The 18076-nt window shown below is 45.0% G+C and overlaps 1 protein-coding gene across 1 annotated transcript in view; it reads left to right on the forward strand.

The window, feature by feature from the left end:
* LOC124144750 (peroxisome biogenesis factor 1-like) overlaps positions 1-18076 on the forward strand; it is a 65794-nt gene that overhangs the window by 15417 nt on the left and 32301 nt on the right. Inside the window, exons 8-16 of the mRNA XM_048390705.1 lie at positions 3807-4039; positions 4515-4685; positions 7402-7556; positions 8977-9148; positions 10744-10931; positions 14469-14603; positions 15330-15394; positions 15926-15985; positions 17935-18017. Of these exons, the coding sequence (XP_048246662.1) occupies positions 3807-4039; positions 4515-4685; positions 7402-7556; positions 8977-9148; positions 10744-10931; positions 14469-14603; positions 15330-15394; positions 15926-15985; positions 17935-18017 (1262 nt within the window). The remainder of the gene's footprint in view (positions 1-3806; positions 4040-4514; positions 4686-7401; positions 7557-8976; positions 9149-10743; positions 10932-14468; positions 14604-15329; positions 15395-15925; positions 15986-17934; positions 18018-18076) is intronic.

Below are 18076 nucleotides of genomic sequence, written 5' to 3' on the forward strand. Positions count from 1 at the left end.
CGTGGCTAACGACTTTCACTTGGTTGACATACAATGAGGATTTGCAGATTTTATTGTTTTCAGTAGCTAGTCGTATATTGAATCTTGATTGACCGCCATTTTGCTTTCTCGGACGATCGATATCCAATTTTTTTATGGTCAATAATTAAGTACAGATGAAAAAAGTATTCAAATAACTATTGCTATCAACGATATTTTAGTATTTATGATTAAATTATCTGTCTTGTTTTTAAAAAAAATTTTAGTTTAAAAAAAACCCTTTTCCCGTGAGGTCACGTGATAACCAAATATGGGATAATAGTCTCGATCCAAATGTTACAACGAGTACACTTGAGCAGACTCATGATTATAACTCATGAATATTAATTAGACCGTTCACTACGTTAACAAATCGTTATTATAACAGAAACAAACGTATGTTTTCCATGTAAATCTAAAATGATATTATTTGTTATTAATTGTCTGGTGAATTAAACAATTTAAATTGAAACAATTCATAATTCATCATATTATGAATACGTAAACTTGTAATGTGTGTGAAAAGTCGTACTAAAATACGCTATTTGAAGGGGGCGTGGCCTAAATGCAAATGTCCGATTGGGATTTTAAATTTTCCGGACCCCTGGTTTAACGCCGCTTTTAACAGTATTACAGTTATATCACGGCGTGTCAGCTTAATGTGGGAGGAAAGACCGAAGTGATGCAGGTCTCAGACGTTTACCACTTCGGTGAAACCCACGAGCACGGGTATGGTGCTGACAAACCTAGAAACATAATCGGGGCGAATCGGGATTCGAACCCACAATCATAAGTTTCTGGCGTGCCCAAGGGACGCAACTCTGCACAGCGAATCGCGGCGCCTTAGACGACTGGGCCACCCGTGCCCCCATTTACATTGTGAGCCCTGGGTGAAGCAAAAATGTTTGTGTGTTAACGTTAACAAGGTTAACAGGCAGAGTTGATGGGTTTCGGGCGCATTTGTCAGAGTATATCTGGCAGTAGAAAGAAACAAATCTGGTCCAAAAAAACACCATGGCGGTAAGGCTTAAAAAAATAATAACCTTGTATTCAGGCACCGCCCGCATCATTATAAAGTTTGCTGCATGTTTCGTTTTTATTATCCCCCGGCCAACAAAGTTTCCATGGCAACAAGATGGACTTAGGTTTCAAACTCTTCTTTTTTTTACAATTTCCATGACAAGTTCCACCTCGGTTAAGGGTTTAGATTTAATTACGTCATTAATTCTGCAACAGGGGCGGGGGATATAGCCACGTTAGTGGCAAACTCTTGTTTCCATTTTCAAAAAAAATCCTAATACTTAAAAACAGTTCGATCCAATATAGCACGCAGTTACTTTGCCTTATATCATGTTGTATATGGCACACTGCTTTACTGCACATCTCGTGTTATGGTCATGGCGGCAATAGGAGTTTGTATGCTTCTTTATGTAGGGAGGCCCTTTCCCAGGTTGATGGTACACAACTGTTTGTCTGGTCACATGCTAGTTTGAACACTCAACCAAAAAAACAACAACCGCCCACCTGCACTATGGTCATTGCCTAACAACCAATTCTTTTATTTTTTTAAACCTGATATAGAAAACATTTAATGTAGGTGGTAGAGGATTTTTTTATTTCCTCCATTGGCAGCCTAGTGGTTAAAGCTTTAGCTCGTTAAGCATAGACCCGGGTTTAATTCCCCACGTGTACAATGTGTGAAGCCCTCTTGTGTCCCCTGCTGACATATTGCTGGAAAATTGCTCAAAGCAGCATAAAACTCATCTTCCTCAGACAAGAGAGTTAACTGACTTTAAAAGTCCCGTTTCCACCCTTGATGAACTAGGCTGGAATATCTGGGCTCGATCGCAGCGCCACCAGTGGCTATTACGAGTTATGTCCCTATGGACCAATCAGATTCCACCTCTCGTATCACTTGCGTTTGCTTCACACAAAAGTATGGCGCCCAGTCAGGACGATCTGATCGATAATCAAGGTCTAATGTAGGGATTTACCTGAGATTTATTTTGGAGGTCCAAGGGACTACAACCTTTAGTTTAGTGGAGCAGCAAAGTGTCACTAAGGGACCGGATTGTTCATATTGAGTTAGAATCATGAACTTTGTACAGTAAAACCTGGTGATTAATTTTGGCTCTAGGACTATGCAAAATGGCACCATTTGCAATATGGCCTGAAATTCTGCCTGTTCCTTGGCCGTGTCCATGGAGGGTGCAAATGAAGTTATTGTCCAGAAGAACTGACAATTTTTGTTAGTATGGAACCCAAATAGTATTGTGATGTGAGTAAATATGTTGAAAAGTGCAAAACAAATGGTTTAAGTGCTAATTTTAAGTTCCAAATGAACGAAAAGAAAAAAATCAACATTTTATCGGGGTTGATTGCAGGATTTGCAGAGCATGTGTACTGTCAACACAGTACACAGACTTTTTCCAAATGTTTTCATGTTTTTTATAAAGATCTTGATTATCGATCAGTCCATCTGGACTGGGCGCAGCCGTATTGTGGAATCTGATTGGTCAATAGGAGGAACATAGAAGGGACATGAACATTAATAGCCACTGATGGCGCTTAGATTGAGCCACGAAATTCCCACCTAGTTAGGCAAGGGTCGAAACTGGTCTTTTATGTATAGGATAAAACACGTCCAAGGGTTGTTATGATATTTAAAACCCGCATCCCGAATGATTTTCTGAGGGAAATGGTTTTAAATTGCGATTTATCAACGCCTCTGTAGCCTTGTGGTACACTCACTGGACTACAGAAAAGAAGGTTACGTGTTCGATCCTCGGGAATAGAAAGAAAATATTTGTCATTTGATTTTACATTTCATTACATGTTACAATCTGAACGTAAGTTGTATCAGTAAAATACCCAGGACATTATATAAAATCCATCGGATTTTATAACACATTATATAGCAAATATGACTTGAATATCCTATAAAATCCCGGGGATATAATATAAAATCCCAGGGACATTACAGCGTCCCTGTTTATGAGATTTAACCCGACCAGAGAACAATAGGATGACTTCACTGGAGGTTTATAAGTATTGGAGAAAACACGCTCACGAGGTTTTGGTAGACAGAGCATACCCTGGGGAGAGGGAAAAACCAAAGGGGCGAAGCCCCCGCGGTTTTTCCGACCCCCAGGGCATTCTCTGTCTACCAAAACCGAGGGAAAGTGTTTTTCCATGCTTATAAACCAAAAAAGAAACTTAAAACAACATTTTTCAACATTTTTATGTTTGGAACATACTTTCCATGAACCTTAGGAAACGCGGGTAAAATATCTGTTGCTGGTGTACGGATCTTGAAAAGGACATTCTAAAAACCAGTGAGTCTTATCAACACCTCTGTAGCCTCGTGGTACACTCACTGGGCTACAGATATGAAGGTTGCGAGTTCGATCCTCGGGAATAGAAAGAAAACATTTGTCATTTGATTTTACATTTCATTACATGTTACAATCTGAACGGAAGTTATATTAATAAAATACCCAGGACATTATATAATATCTCTGGGATATTATATAAAATCCCAGGGGACATTACAACGTCCCTGTTTATGAGATTAAAGTAAAACCTCACAATAGGTTTTAATGCCTATAGAAAGAAGTCTCTTACTTAATAGCGATCCCAATGAATAGGTTTATAAAGTCAGTTAACTCCCTTGCCTCAGGAAGATGGAAAAATCTAGGACAGGTGGAACAATAGTCAACTGTACGTCGCTTAGATAATATCTGGAGAGATTTTCAGTCCCTGTTATAACTGTTGTATTTGGTGTTTAGTGGAATCGACAAACTGGCGGAGCAAGCACTGTACCACCTAGAGGCTTGTCTTGGTGCCCGGAAGCTGTCCAAGACCATGTTCTCCAGCAGCCCTGGGCTGCATAATGGCATCCTGCTGATCACTGGGCCAAAGGGATCGGGGAAGACTTCCTTCGGGAAGGCCCTCTGTAGGCAGTTAGCCGAACTACCTGTGATGGCACAGACTGCCGTCATTGACTGTAAGCCTCTCAGAGGTAAGTCTTTTCTGAAGACTCTGGATCCGTGAAGATCCGGGGTAGAATTGGTCTTCAGCAACCTGTGCTGGTCATAAGAGGGGACTAAATGGATCGAGGGGTCAGGCCTTTTAGCTGCGTGTCTTCATTCCATGACGTTGCTCAAAATATCTATCACTGGATTGTCTGGTCCAGACTCATAATCATGATCGATTGGGCAGGATTCATTTATCATCTAGGGTGGTGGGGTAGCCTAGTGGTTAGAGTGTCCACTGGTCACATTTCGAAGACCCGGGTTCTAGTCCCCACATGGGTACAATGTGTGAAGCCCATTTCCGGTGTCCCTTGCCATGATATTGCTGGACTGTTGCCAGAAGTGAGAAAAACTTAGTCTCTCAGACATATGTCGTCTTTAAGACGTTTATAAGTTTTAGTATCCATCTATATTTATGTCTTTGGAGTTCATATAGTCAGACTTAACCCCTCTTGTCATCAGGTAAGCGTGTTGAGAACATGCAGAAAGTGCTGGAGAACCTTTTTGATGAGGCAGCATGGCGGCAGCCGGCAGTCATCTTCCTCGACGACCTGGACGTCATCGCAGGGGCTGCTTCTGGTCCGGAAGCTGAGATGTCCGGGGAAGCCCTGTATGCTGCTAAAGTGGCCGAGAGTAAGTCATCATCAGACATTCTTGCTTGTTATGACCGATATCCAAGCATTTTGGGAGATTCATCTTGTTAAGTTTCTGGCATTCATTCTCAAATCATGGACACAGATAATCTCTCCTGAGTGTCTTTCGATGTGAAATATGTTGATAAAGATTTAAAACTGTTAGGCTTGCCAACTGTTGATATATTTGATATCAAAAGGGTGAGATTCTATTTATCGTCCAAAGTTGTTGTTCCAGCTGTTTTAGTTTGTAAACAGTAATAGCCAGTGTCTTGAGTGTAAAAAGTAGAGCTGATCAGCTTCAGTAGCAGAGAGATAAGTGATGTCATTTGACTGTGATGTCATGGTAATCTATGACATCACAATGGCCTGCAAATTTTTGTGATGCAATTTTAATGCAGAGGTATTTCCTACTAATTCCTGGAGATATATTTATTTATTACTTGCCATTTATAACTTTTTTTTAGAATTTCACTGTCGTGTATGATTAGGCAGACACCTACACGATCCATAACGTAATCCTTTTGAGTTTAGCAGAATAATACTTAAAAAACGTAAAAAGTTGACATGTATTAATTTATTACCATACAACATTCTACATTTAGAATTCAGGCGTCTGTTCCACAAAACTATCGTAGCGCTAAGGTTATCGGTACTCACATACTTTAACTGAAACTTCAACTGTTGTTGCGATGCAATACGATCACCTTGTGGAACGGGACCTGCACCACAAAGTTTTCAATAACGTCACAATACTCTATGATGTGATTTGTGGAATTTTGTTGCAAGATCCACAGGCAAAACAACGCCATGTGACATCAGCCTAGCATAATCTCCTCTCAGTGGTCTTTCATCTCCTCACGCAATAACTTAAGAGAGCACTTTCAATGTTCGTTAGTAGAACCCGTTCCCGCCGTACATGAGCACATGCTTTTACAGCTGTATGTTTATTAAACAGGTGATCTCTTCACGGGCAAGTAATGAATAGAGATTACTAAACGATCTCCAAGTTTATGAAACAAGTGAATAGTTCTGGTTCTCGCTCATCAGATACGAGAGCGAGTTCAGTATTTTATTTATTACTTGCTGCCAATAACTTTTTTAAAATTTCACTGTCGTTTGTGAGAAGGCAGACATCAATGCGATCCACAGCATAATTCTATTGAGTTTAACAGAATCATACTTCAAACACATCAAAAGTTGACACGAATTAATTTAATAACAGTCTACCTTTAGAATTCCTGAGTCCATTCCTCAAAGCTATCGTAGCGCTAAGGTTATCGTAACTCATAGACTGAGGATTGTTTTTGCCTTATGATTGCCTTGTGGACGGGCGATCCACCACAAAACTAAAAATCACATCACAATCATCTATGACATAGTTTGTGGAATTTTGTTGCACAACTCACCGGCGAAAGAATGTCATGTAACATGACATGTAACATGACATTTCTTGGTTGCAACGAGTGTGCATAAGCTCCTCTCAGTGATCTATCATCTCTACAACCAATGTCGTTGAATAAGCCGAGGGATATTGGTAGTTTTCAATATTGATTAGTGAAACTTGTGCGCACAGTTCATAAGCACGTGCTTTGGTATTACACATTGTGTGTGACCCCGTGAAGATTCCGGGGTAGAGTAGGTCTTCAGCAACCCATGCTTGCCGTAAAAGGTGACAATGCTTGTAGTAAGAGGCGACTAATGGGATTGGGTGGTCAGGCTCGCTGACTTGGTTGATGCATGTCATCGATCCCAATTCCGTGGATCGATGCTCATGATATTAATCACTGGATTGTCTGGTCCAGACTCGATTATTTACAGGCCACCGTCATATAGCTGGAATATTGCTGAGTGCGGCGTAAAACAACAAACCAACCAACAACACAATGTGTAATACAGCTATATGTTTATTAAATGGGTGATCTCTTCTCGGACGAGTAATAAAATGAGATATTCTTCATCTCACCAACAAGATATTCCCTGTGAAAGCCTCTGGATGAAAACATCAAAGAATTGGTTCTCAGGCAATGACTTTTGAAAATACATGTATTTTTTTCGATGTTTGTTTTCTTTTTGCTTGTTGAAAGTGGCATGTAACCAAATAAACAGTTGTGTACCTTCAACCTGGGAAAGGGCCTCCCTCCATAAATAAGCATACAAACACCTATTGCCACTCTGACCATAACACGAGAGAGCCGCTCGTGACGCCGAAGATTCGGGTTCGATTCCCGACATGGGTACAATGTGTGAAGCCCAGTTCTGGTGTCCCATATTGCTGAAATATTGCTAAAAGCGGCGTAAAACCAAACTCGCACCCTCCCTCACCATAACACGAGATGCACAGTAGAGCAGTGGAAGTAAAGGGAAGTAACTGCGTGGTATATTGCATCGCATTGTTTTAAGTCTTAATATTTTTTTATTTTTTTAAAATGGAAATAAAACGAAACATGCGGCAGACTTTATGATGATGCGAGTGGTGCCTGGGAACCAAGACTTTTATTATTTTAGCCAAAGACAAAGATATACCAATGTTCATCCCACTGAACGGTCAGTGCTCCACAAGGCCTGCAGAAGAGGGATTGTACGTCAGGGGATGCAAGAAAATGATGGGGTCACTCCTTACTTCTGAACAAATTCCGTTCAGTATGTAGGTTTGGTAGCTTGGCTCTGAAGGTTGTAGCATAAACTGACGTAAGAATGTTGATAAACTGTTTCAGTGATTCAGAGTTTGGTGAAGTTTGAGATCAACAACGACAGCCACATAGCAGTGATTGCCACCAGCCAATCAACTGCTTCCTTACATCCTAGTCTGATGTCGTCGCGAGGAGCCCACTTCATCCAGGAGACGGTCTCAATCAATCCCCCGGACAAGGTAGGAGTCGGTAGAATTATCTTGTCGCTACAGGAAATTAGAAACATTTCGGTATTCTAGTTATATTTTGAGTGAATCCATTGCACAATTCCCTCTTTTAAGTTTGCAAATTGATAGACTTTTTTGGACTGTGTTTTGTGAAGATCTAACTTTTAACAATGAAATTGTGTACATGTTAACTACTGATGGGCCCGCATCAGGAGCCAGGTTCAGCAACTCCTGCTTGTTGTAAGAGGTGACCCATCAAACAAACAAAGTTACAAAGAGGCACACATTTTGGCTTCTGATTGGCCATGTGGTTCTCAGTACCACCCTGGTGATTCTAAATTAACTCTCATATTTAACCGAAGTGTGACTGTTTTCAACGAAGATGAATCAAATGAAGAGCTTTAAATCATGCAATGTGGTGGCATAGGTACCGTATTCGACGTAATAAGCTCCCCGCTCTAATAAGCGCCCACGGGGGTATTTGCTAATATATATTGGCTAGTGAACAATCCCAATTAGCACCCCTTCCGATTGATCAATGTGAACAAGACTTAACTATTCACGTACAATACGCACTTGTGTGTTATATGCACCCTTAATTATGGGCAATTAAATTCTAGAAACATATATCTGTCGTACATAAACATTTCAGGCTGTCAGCTTAAACCATGAAATTTATCTTTCAACCCTGTTTTTTTCACCAAAATAATATTCTAATAAGAACCGCTTATAACATTGTTATTGAGTGAGCACAGGAGTTGTTTCATTGAGATCGCTTGCTTACATGCCTCCGATTAAACTGGACTTTAGTCGTGTCTGTAATGTTATGACCAGTAGAAAAGACACATTGGAAGACTGACTGACTTGTTGATAGATACAATCACTAGGTTATCTCTATAAAATCAAACGTTTCAGGCTAAAAAAAACTAATAGTCTTGGTTCTCAGGCACCGCCTGCTTCATCATAAAGTCTGCTGCACGTTTTGTTTTTGTTTCCATTTTCAATTTTTTTTTACAAAATCCTAAGACTTAAAAACAAAGCAATCCAATATAGCACACAGTTACTTCCCTTTACATGTGCACTGCTTTACTGCGCATCTCATTTTATCGTCATGGTGGCAATAGATTTGGCCTTCAGCAACTCATGCTTGGCATAAGAGGCGACTATTAACGGTATCGGGTGGTCAGGCTTGCTGACTTTGTTGATGTATATCTTGAGAACCAATGCTTCCTTCATCTAAATTGGGCAGTCAAAGGTCGCTCAGTGTTCACCTGATGCGACCTTCTGTGGGGGTGTCTTCATATCTTCAGTGAGAGATGTATTGTATTGGAGTACAAGACCTGAATATAATAAGATTGAGAGTGATTGTGACGCATACAGTTATCACCAGATTGAATGGGACTCTATTGCCTGTGTCTTGTGTTTGCTGCAGGTGGGGAGGAGAGAGATCATGTCTTCCATTATCAGGAACAAGACGTGCGTTTCTTCAGCAACATTCAACGCCATAAATATGGACGACATCATCAACAAGACAGAAGGCTTCGTAGCTCGTGACCTGGAACATGCTGTCAACAGGGCCATTCATGCCAAGTTCCTTGTGGATGGTAAGTCACTCGTCATCACACAGTGAACAGGACAAGGTCTATGAGCAGGGACCCAGGTGGTCCAGTGGTCTGAGGTGTCATCCCTCTGTGTGGAGTTGCTTCCTATTATTGCAGATCATGAGTTTGAGTTCCAGGTTTCCTGGCCAACCCACGCCACAGCCCCACCCCGCACCATCTTGCATCATCGTATCTCAATTGCGTGGATCGATGCTCAAGATATCAATCACTGGATTGTCTGGTCCAGACTCGATTATTAACAGAGCACCGTCATATAGCTGGAATGTTGCTGAGTGCGGCATCAAACAACCAACCATCTTGCCCCACCCTACAGAAGTCTGTATAACGATTAGCCGACCCTCACCACACAGCCCAACCTAATCCAACACCACACCACACCATCTCACCCCACTCTATAGATGCTTGTAACTTGATTGCCCACCCCACACCACACAGCCCCACCCCTCACAGCACCATCTTTCCCCACCCTACAGATGCATGTATATAGATTGACAGAACCACACCACACACCACACATCCCACCCCACACCACACATCCCCAACCCTCACAGCACCATCTTTCCCCACCCTACAGATGCATGTATATATAGATTGACAGAACCACACCACACACCACACAGACCCCACCCCTCACCGCACCATCTCACCCCACCCTACAGATGCCTGTATATAGATTGACAGAACCACACCACACAACCCCACCCAACACCTCACAGCCCCAACACACCCCACACATCCCACCCCTCACCACACAGCCCCAGCCCTCACCGCACCATCTCACCCCACCCTACAGATGCCTGTATATAGATTGACAGAACCACACCACACAACCCCATCCAACACCTCACAGCCCCAACACACCCCAAACATCCCACCCCACACCACACAGCCCCAACCCTCACTGCACCATCTTGTCCCACCCTACAGATGCCTGTATATAGATTGACAGAACCACACCACACACCACACAGCCCCCACCCAACACCTCACAGCCCCAACACACCCCACACATCCCACCCCACCCTCACTGCACCATCTTGTCCCACCCTACAGATGCTTGCATATGGACTGGCTGACCCACACCACACATCCACACCTCACCGCACCATCTTGTCCCACCCTACAGATGCTTGTAAGTGGATTGAATGACCCAAACCACAGCCCCACCCAACACCACACGTCCCACCCTACAGATGCCTGTATATTGCCTGGCTGACCCACACCACACAGCCCCACCCCACTCCACACAGATACCCCACACCATCTTTCCCCAACCTACATATACCAGACCAGACTGACACCACACCCTCTCACCCCACCCTACAGATTTCTTGTAACTTGATTGCCCCCCGACACCACACAGCCCCTGCCCCCACCACACCATCTTTCCCCACCCTACAGATGCATGTATTTGGATTGGGTGACCCACTTTAAGAAATCATAAGAGAGGTTAAACTGTTTACAATATCTGTGTGAAGACTTTATCAAAGGAAGGATACAGCCTTGGATTAACTGAGACTGTGTTATTCAGATGGAGGAGACAAATAAAGGCGTAATCTACATCTCCTCCCTTTCAGCCTCGGTCAACAAGAACGAGGAGATGTGCCTGACGCAGGTGGAGTTTGATGTCGCCCTGGAGGGGTTCCGCCCAGCGTCTCTCAGGAACGTCCAGCTCCATGTGGCCGGGGACCGCGGCTGGGAGGACATTGGTGGACTGACGGAGGTGAAGAAGATGCTGATGGAGACGCTGCAGTGGCCGTCCAAGGTGAGCCAGGGATGCTGGAGGTTGATGTGTTTAGTGCTGTAGTCAGCGATATTCCAGCCAGATCACTGTGGCCTGCTCGTAGTGCAACCCTCAAAAACTAGTACCCTCCCACAGCAAAAAAGGTGTAGGTTTCTGTTTCCCGGAAACGCACCAGAAATCTTTCGGTAACCTTCCTACTTTGAATCTGGCCCAGATACCTTCCGGAAACCTTCGGGATACCTTCAGCAATCTTCAATTTTCTTGTTAAGTTTCAAATATTTGATTATGTGTTTCACACTTATTTGAACAAAATGCACCCACCAATTTTGGCAATTTGTTTTGACAGTTTCTGGAAGGTATCCAGGCTCCCACCTTCAAAGTGGGAAGGTTACCTACACTTTTTAGCTGTGTCTGTCCCTGTGTTGCAATACCCTGAGTCTGTCTCACAGACCTTACAGAATAAATTGTAATTGAATCCAACTCAAGTCTAGAGTTATTTGGCAAGTCTAGACTATACACTTTGTAGTGGGCTCCATTTGGATTATTACTTTTTATTTTGTAGATATATATATATTTAAGGAAGATAACTGCATTTCCAGAACTAAATGTTAGTCTACAGTACCCACAGTACCCTCCCTCTCTCTGCTGCAGTACCCACAGTACCCTCCCTCTCTCTGCTGCAGTACCCACAGTACCTCTCTCTGTGTGCTGCAGTACCCACAGTACCCTCTCTCTCTGCTGCAGCACCCACAGTACCCTCTCTCTGTGTGCTGCAGTACCCACAGTACCCTCTCTTTCTCTGCTGCAGCACCCACAGTACCCTCTCTCTCTGCTGCAGTACCCACAGTACCCTCTCTCTCTGCTGCAGTACCCACAGTACCCTCTCTCTCTGCTGCAGTACCCACAGTACCCTCTCTCTCTCTTCTGCAGTACCTACAGTACCCTCTCTTTCTCTGCTGCAGCACCCACAGTACCCCCTCTCTCTCTCTGCTGCAGTACCTAAAGTACCCTCTCTCTCTCTGCTGCAGTACCCAAAGTACCCTCTGTCTGTGCTGCAGTACCAACAGTACCCTCTCTCAATGTGCTGCAGTACCCACAGTACCCTCTCTCTCTGTGCTGCAGTACCCACAGTACCCTCTCTCTCTCTGCTGCAGTACCCACAGTACCCTTTCTCTCTCTGCTGCAGTACCCACAGTACCCTCTGTCTGTGCTGCAGTACAAACAGTACCCTCTCTCTCTGCTGCAGTACCCACAGTACCCTCTCTTTCTCTGCTGCAGCACCCACAGTACCCTCTCTCTCTGTGTAGTACCCACAGTACACTCTCTCTCTGCTGCAGTACCCACAGTACCCTCTCTCTCTGCTGCAGCACCCACAGTACCCTCTCTCTCTCTGCTGCAGTACCCACAGTACCCCCTCTCTCTCTGCTGCAGTACCCACAGTACCCTCTGTCTCTGCTGCAGCACCCACAGTACCCTCTCTCTCTGCTGCAGTACCCACAGTACCCTCTCTCTGCTGCAGTACCCACAGTACCCTCTCTCTCTGCTGCAGTACCCACAGTACCCTCTCTCTCTGTGCTGCAGTACCCAAAGTACCCTCCCACTCTGCTGCAATACCCACAGTACCCTCTCTCTCTGCTGCAATACCCACAGTACCCTCTCTTTCTCTGCTGCAGTACCCACAGTACCCTCTGTCTGTGCTGCAGTACCCACAGTACCCTCTCTCTCTGCTGCAGTACCCACAGTATCCTCTCTTTCTCTGCTGCAGCACCCACAGTACCCTCTCTCTCTCTGCTGCAGTACCCACAGTACCTCTCTCTCTCTGCTGCAGCACCCACAGAACCCTCTCTCTCTGCTGCAACACCCACAGTACCCTCTCTCTCTGTGCTGCAGTACCCACAGTACCCTCTCTTTCTCTGCTGCAGCACCCACAGTACCCTCTCTCTCTGTGCTGCAGTACCCACAGTACCCTCTCTCTCTGCTGCAGTACCCACAGTACCCTCTCTCTGCTGCAGCACCCACAGTACCCTCTCTCTCTGCTGCAGCACCCACAGTACCCTCTCTCTCTGCTGCAGTACCCACAGTACCCTCTCTCTGTGCTGCAGTACCCACAGTACCCTCTCTCTGCTGCAGTACCCAAAGTACCCTCCCACTCTGCTGCAATACCCACAGTACCCTCTCTCTCTGCTGCAATACCAACAGTACCCTCTCTTTCTCTGCTGCAGTACCCACAGTACCCTCTGTATGTGCTGCAGTGACAACAGTACCCTCTGTCTGTGCTGCAGTACCCACAGTACCCTCTCTTTCTCTGCTGCAGCACCCACAGTACCCTCTCTCTCTCTGCTGCAGTACCCACAGTACCCTCTCTCTCTCTGCTGCAGTACCCAAAGTACCCTCCCACTCTGCTGCAATACCCACAGTACCCTCTCTCTCTGCTGCAATACCCACAGTACCCTCTCTTTCTCTGCTGCAGTACCCACAGTACCCTCTGTCTGTGCTGCAGTAACCACAGTACCCTCTCTCTCTGCTGCAGTACCCACAGTATCCTCTCTTTCTCTGCTGCAGCACCCACAGTACCCTCTCTCTCTGTGCTGCAGTACCCACAGTACCCTCTGTCTGTGCTGCAGTACCAACAGTACCCTCTCTCTCTGTGCTGTAGTACCCACAGTACCCTCTCTCTCTCTGCTGCAGTACCCACAGTACCCTCACTCTCTGCTGCAGTACCCACACTACCCTCTCTCTCTCTGCTGCAGTACCCACAGTACCCTCTCTCTCTGTGCTGCAGTACCCACAGTACCCTCTCTCTCTGCTGCAGTACCCACAGTACCCTCTCTCTCTGCTGCAGTACCCACAGTACCCTCTGTCTGTGCTGCAGCACCCACAGTACCCTCTCTCTCTGTGCTGCAGCACCCACAGTACCCTCTCTCGCTCTGCTGCAGTACCCACAGTACTCTCTCTCTGTGCTGTAGTACCCACAGTACCCTCTCTCTCTCTGCTGCAGTACCCACAGTACCCTCACTCTCTGCTGCAGTACCCACACTACCCTCTCTCTCTCTGCTGCAGTACCCACAGTACCCTCTCTCTCTGTGCTGCAGTACCCACAGTACCCTCTCTCTCTGCTGCAGTACCCACAGTACCCTCTCTCTCTGCTGCAGTACCCACAGTACCCTCTGTCTGTGCTGCAGCACCCACAGTACCCTCTCTCTCTGTGCTGCAGCACCCACAGTACCCTCTCTCGCTCTGCTGCAGTACCCACAGTACTCTCTCTCTGTGCTGCAGTACCCACAGTACCCTCTCTCTCTCTGCTGCAGTACCCACAGTATCCTCTCTTTCTCTGCTGCAGTACCCACAGTACCCTCTCTCTCTGTGCTGCAGTACCCACAGTACCCTCTGTCTGTGCTGCAGTACCAACAGTACCCTCTCTCTGTGCTGCAGTACCCACAGTACCCTCTCTCTCTCTGCTGCAGCACCCACAGTACCCTCTCTCTCTGTGCTGCAGTACCCACAGTACCCTCTCTCTGTATGCTGCAGTACCCACAGTAAACTCTCTCTCTGCTGCAGTACCCGCAACTGTTCCTGAACTGTCCGCTTCGTCTGCGGTCGGGGCTGTTGCTGTATGGAGCTCCAGGGACTGGGAAGACGCTGCTGGCGGGGGTCGTTGCTAAGGAGTGTGGCCTCAACTTCATCAGCATCAAGGTATGATGGACGTACAGAGACACAGATGTATATGTCCACTGATCATCTCTTGTTAAAGAATCAAACTTGTTACATCACAATTGACCCTGCTTGCACTTTGCCCATGCTAAAAGTCCAGTACAATCACAGTAGATCTGTGAGAGTCCGGCAGTAAAGTAGCACACTCATATGGGAGAGGGCACCGGTGTCCAGTCATCTTAGGCACAGCCATTTGTTGCTTCCTTTAGGCATGGCAGAACCTTAGATTCTGGGTTCGAATCCCAGATTTGCCCTGTTTATGTTTCCAGGTTTCTCAGTACCGTTGATGGTTTCACCAAAGTGGGAAACCTCTGAAACCAAAATCTCATGGCCTTTCCTCCCACACCAAGCAGACACGCTACTTATCAAGTCAGGGGGGAACAGGTGGCTCAGTACTCTAAGGCACTGCGATTTGCAGTGCAGAGTTTCGTCCCCTTAGCACGCCAGGGTTGTGGGTTCTAATCCTGTGGTCGTGGGTTTTACCGAAGTGGTAAATGTCCGAGACCTGCATTACTTCGGGCTTTCCTCCCACATTAAGCTGACACGCTGTGATATAACTGGAATACTATTTAGAGCGGCCTTAACCCAACTCACTATCAAGTCGGCATAAAACACAATGAACTCACTAACTTGAGGTTAAGGCAAATAGTAATGTTTGTGTGGAAACACTTCATGCTTAATCTGTACATGTGTTTGTAATTCTCCTAGGGGCCGGAGTTACTCAGCAAGTACATTGGCGCCAGTGAGCAGGCAGTACGAGATCTCTTCACAAGGTAGGAACTGAGTCCTGGAATTTCTGGAATAGCAGAAGATTTCGTGTATGATTAAACTTTCCGTATTGGTTGGATCAAGGTTAATTATTGTTTCTAACTTGACACTCCGCCAACTCAGCACACACTAAACAGTATTTTATCATTAATGGTTATGTGCTGAATGTTTTAATAAAAATCATTGTTTACCTTGCTATTTCTGTAAATTGATAAATCATAACTGATTCAGTGCAGGATAAATCTAAGAATTTTGTCCCTGGCTTTGACAACTTTGAAGTAGATCTTCAAAGGAAAGTGTGCATTTTACACACTGTTTTTGTTTTTTTTATAGAAATGTCTCTTTCTTCTTCTGACTTTAATTTGTCGAATAAATCTGTAATCCAACTAAAAACAATATACAGTATTTCCTCTGTTAGACACCCAGGCATCTATTAATTTCACGCAACTATAGACCCAGCTTCTTTTCTGTTTAATGCTGTTCAAATGGACTCTATCTGAGGTGGAGATATGGATGGTCGTTCTTGTTTGTTTCAGAGCTCAGAGTGCCAAGCCCTGTATTCTATTTTTTGATGAGTTTGACTCCATTGCACCAAGGTAAGAAGCCCTTTGTTGTTTTGTATAGATAAGATACCCTGGGGATTAGAGAGTAGTAAGGTAAGATACCCCGTGGGGAATAGAGAGTAGAAAGGTAATATACCCCGTGGGGATTAGAGAGTAGAAAGGTAATATGCCCAGTGAGGATTAGAGAGTAGAAAGGTGAGATACCCTGTTGGGATTAGAGAGTAGAAAGGTAAGATAACATTGGGATTAGAGAGTAGAAAGGTAAGATACCCTGTGAGGATTAGAGAGTAGAAAGGTGAGATACCCTGTGGGGATAAGAGAGTAGAAAGGTAAGATACCCCATTGGGATCAGAGAGTAGAAAGGTAAGATACCCCGTGGGGATCAGAGAGTAGAAAGGTAAGATACCCCATGGTGATTAGAGAGTAGAAAGGTAAGATAACCCTGTGGGGATTAGAGAGTAGAAAGGTAAGACACCCCATGGTGATTAGAGAGTAGAAAGGTAAGATACCCCGTGGGGATTAGAGAGTAGAAAGGTAAGATAACCCTGTGGGGATTAGAGAGTAGAAAGGTAAGACACCCCATGGTGATTAGAGAGTAGAAAGGTAAGATACCCCGTGGGGATTAGAGAGTAGAAAGGTAAGATACCCCATGGGGATTAGAGAGTAGAAAGGTAAGATACCCCGTGGGGATTAGAGAGTAGAAAGGTAAGATACCCCATGGGGATTAGAGAGTAGAAAGGTAAGATACCCAATGGGGATTAGAGAGTAGAAAGGTAAGATACCCCATGGTGATTAGAGAGTAGATAGGTAAGATACCCCATGGGGGTTAGAGAGTAGAAAGGACCTGTAGGAGTACTAGGACCTGATCATGTTCGCTCAATCATGTGACGTGATGGACTTAGTGTCAGTGCACCCTGATGGCATGGGTTGCTGCTGTAGCTATTGACCACCAGGTTGCCTGAGTTCACTATGTATGAGGGGGCAGGGGTGGCCCACTCGTCTAAGGTGCCGCGATTCACTGTGCAGAGTTGCGTCCCTTGGGCGTGCCAGAAACCTATGATTTTTGGTTCGAATCCCGGTTCGCCCCAATTATATTTCTAAGTTTGTCAGCACCATACCCGTGCTCGTGAGTTTGACCGAAGTGGTAAATGTCTGAGACCTGCATCACTTCGGGCTTTCCTCCCACATTAAGCTGACACGCCGCGATATAACTGGAATACTGTTAAAAGCGGCGTTAAACCAAACTCACTCACTCACTCACTCACTCTCTCATTATGTATGAACTCATGGCTGAGACATTGCTGACTATGGTGTAACAATATTCAATCATATTTACACCAGAGGGAAATTTTCCCAATATTTTGATTTGTCATAATATAAATGTTAATTATCAGTGCTGACATACTTATGGATATTCCATATGGAAAAAACATCTTTTCTCAGCATTTCTATAGATCATGGTGAAATTTTAGGCTGTTTATGATGTAGGTGAAAACTCCTCTCACCTGAAGGACGCCTTCGTGGCTGGGTATAGTTTCTCTGATACCTGGGTCAGTCGCTGTTTGCTGTGAGACGCGTGAAGACGCGGGCTAGAATAGCAGCAACCCATGCTTGCCGTATAAGGTGACTACCCTTGTCGTAAGAGGCCACTAATGGGATCAGGTGGTCAGGCTTGCTGACTTGGTTGATGCATGTCATCGACCCAAATTGCGTGGATCGATGCTCATCGATTGTCTGCTCCAGACTTGATTATTGATAGACTGCCATCATATAGCTAGAATATTGCTGAGTATGGCGTTAAACAACAAACAAACAAACGAAGTGTTCTTTGTGCTTAGATTTAAGAGATTATCTGGAACCAGACCTTGATTCCTTGTTTAAATGTAGAGACTACAACATAAAGAGGGTTTTTTCGGGGTGATGGAAAAACAAGGTGTATACAATTCTGTGAAGTATTGATGATGATCGATGCCCTGTTCCAGACGAGGACATGACAGTACCGGAGTGACGGACCGCGTCGTCAACCAGCTGCTGACACAGCTGGACGGAGTCGAAGGCTTGGAAGGTACAGTGCCTGTCTTCACATTGTTGTAGGGGCGGTCGGGTAGCCTAGTGGTTAAAGTG

This window comes from Haliotis rufescens, unplaced genomic scaffold (genome assembly GCF_023055435.1).
Source record: "Haliotis rufescens isolate VD_foot unplaced genomic scaffold, xgHalRufe1.0.p SCAF_9, whole genome shotgun sequence".
In the NCBI taxonomy this organism is placed as follows: Eukaryota; Metazoa; Mollusca; class Gastropoda; order Lepetellida; family Haliotidae; genus Haliotis; species Haliotis rufescens.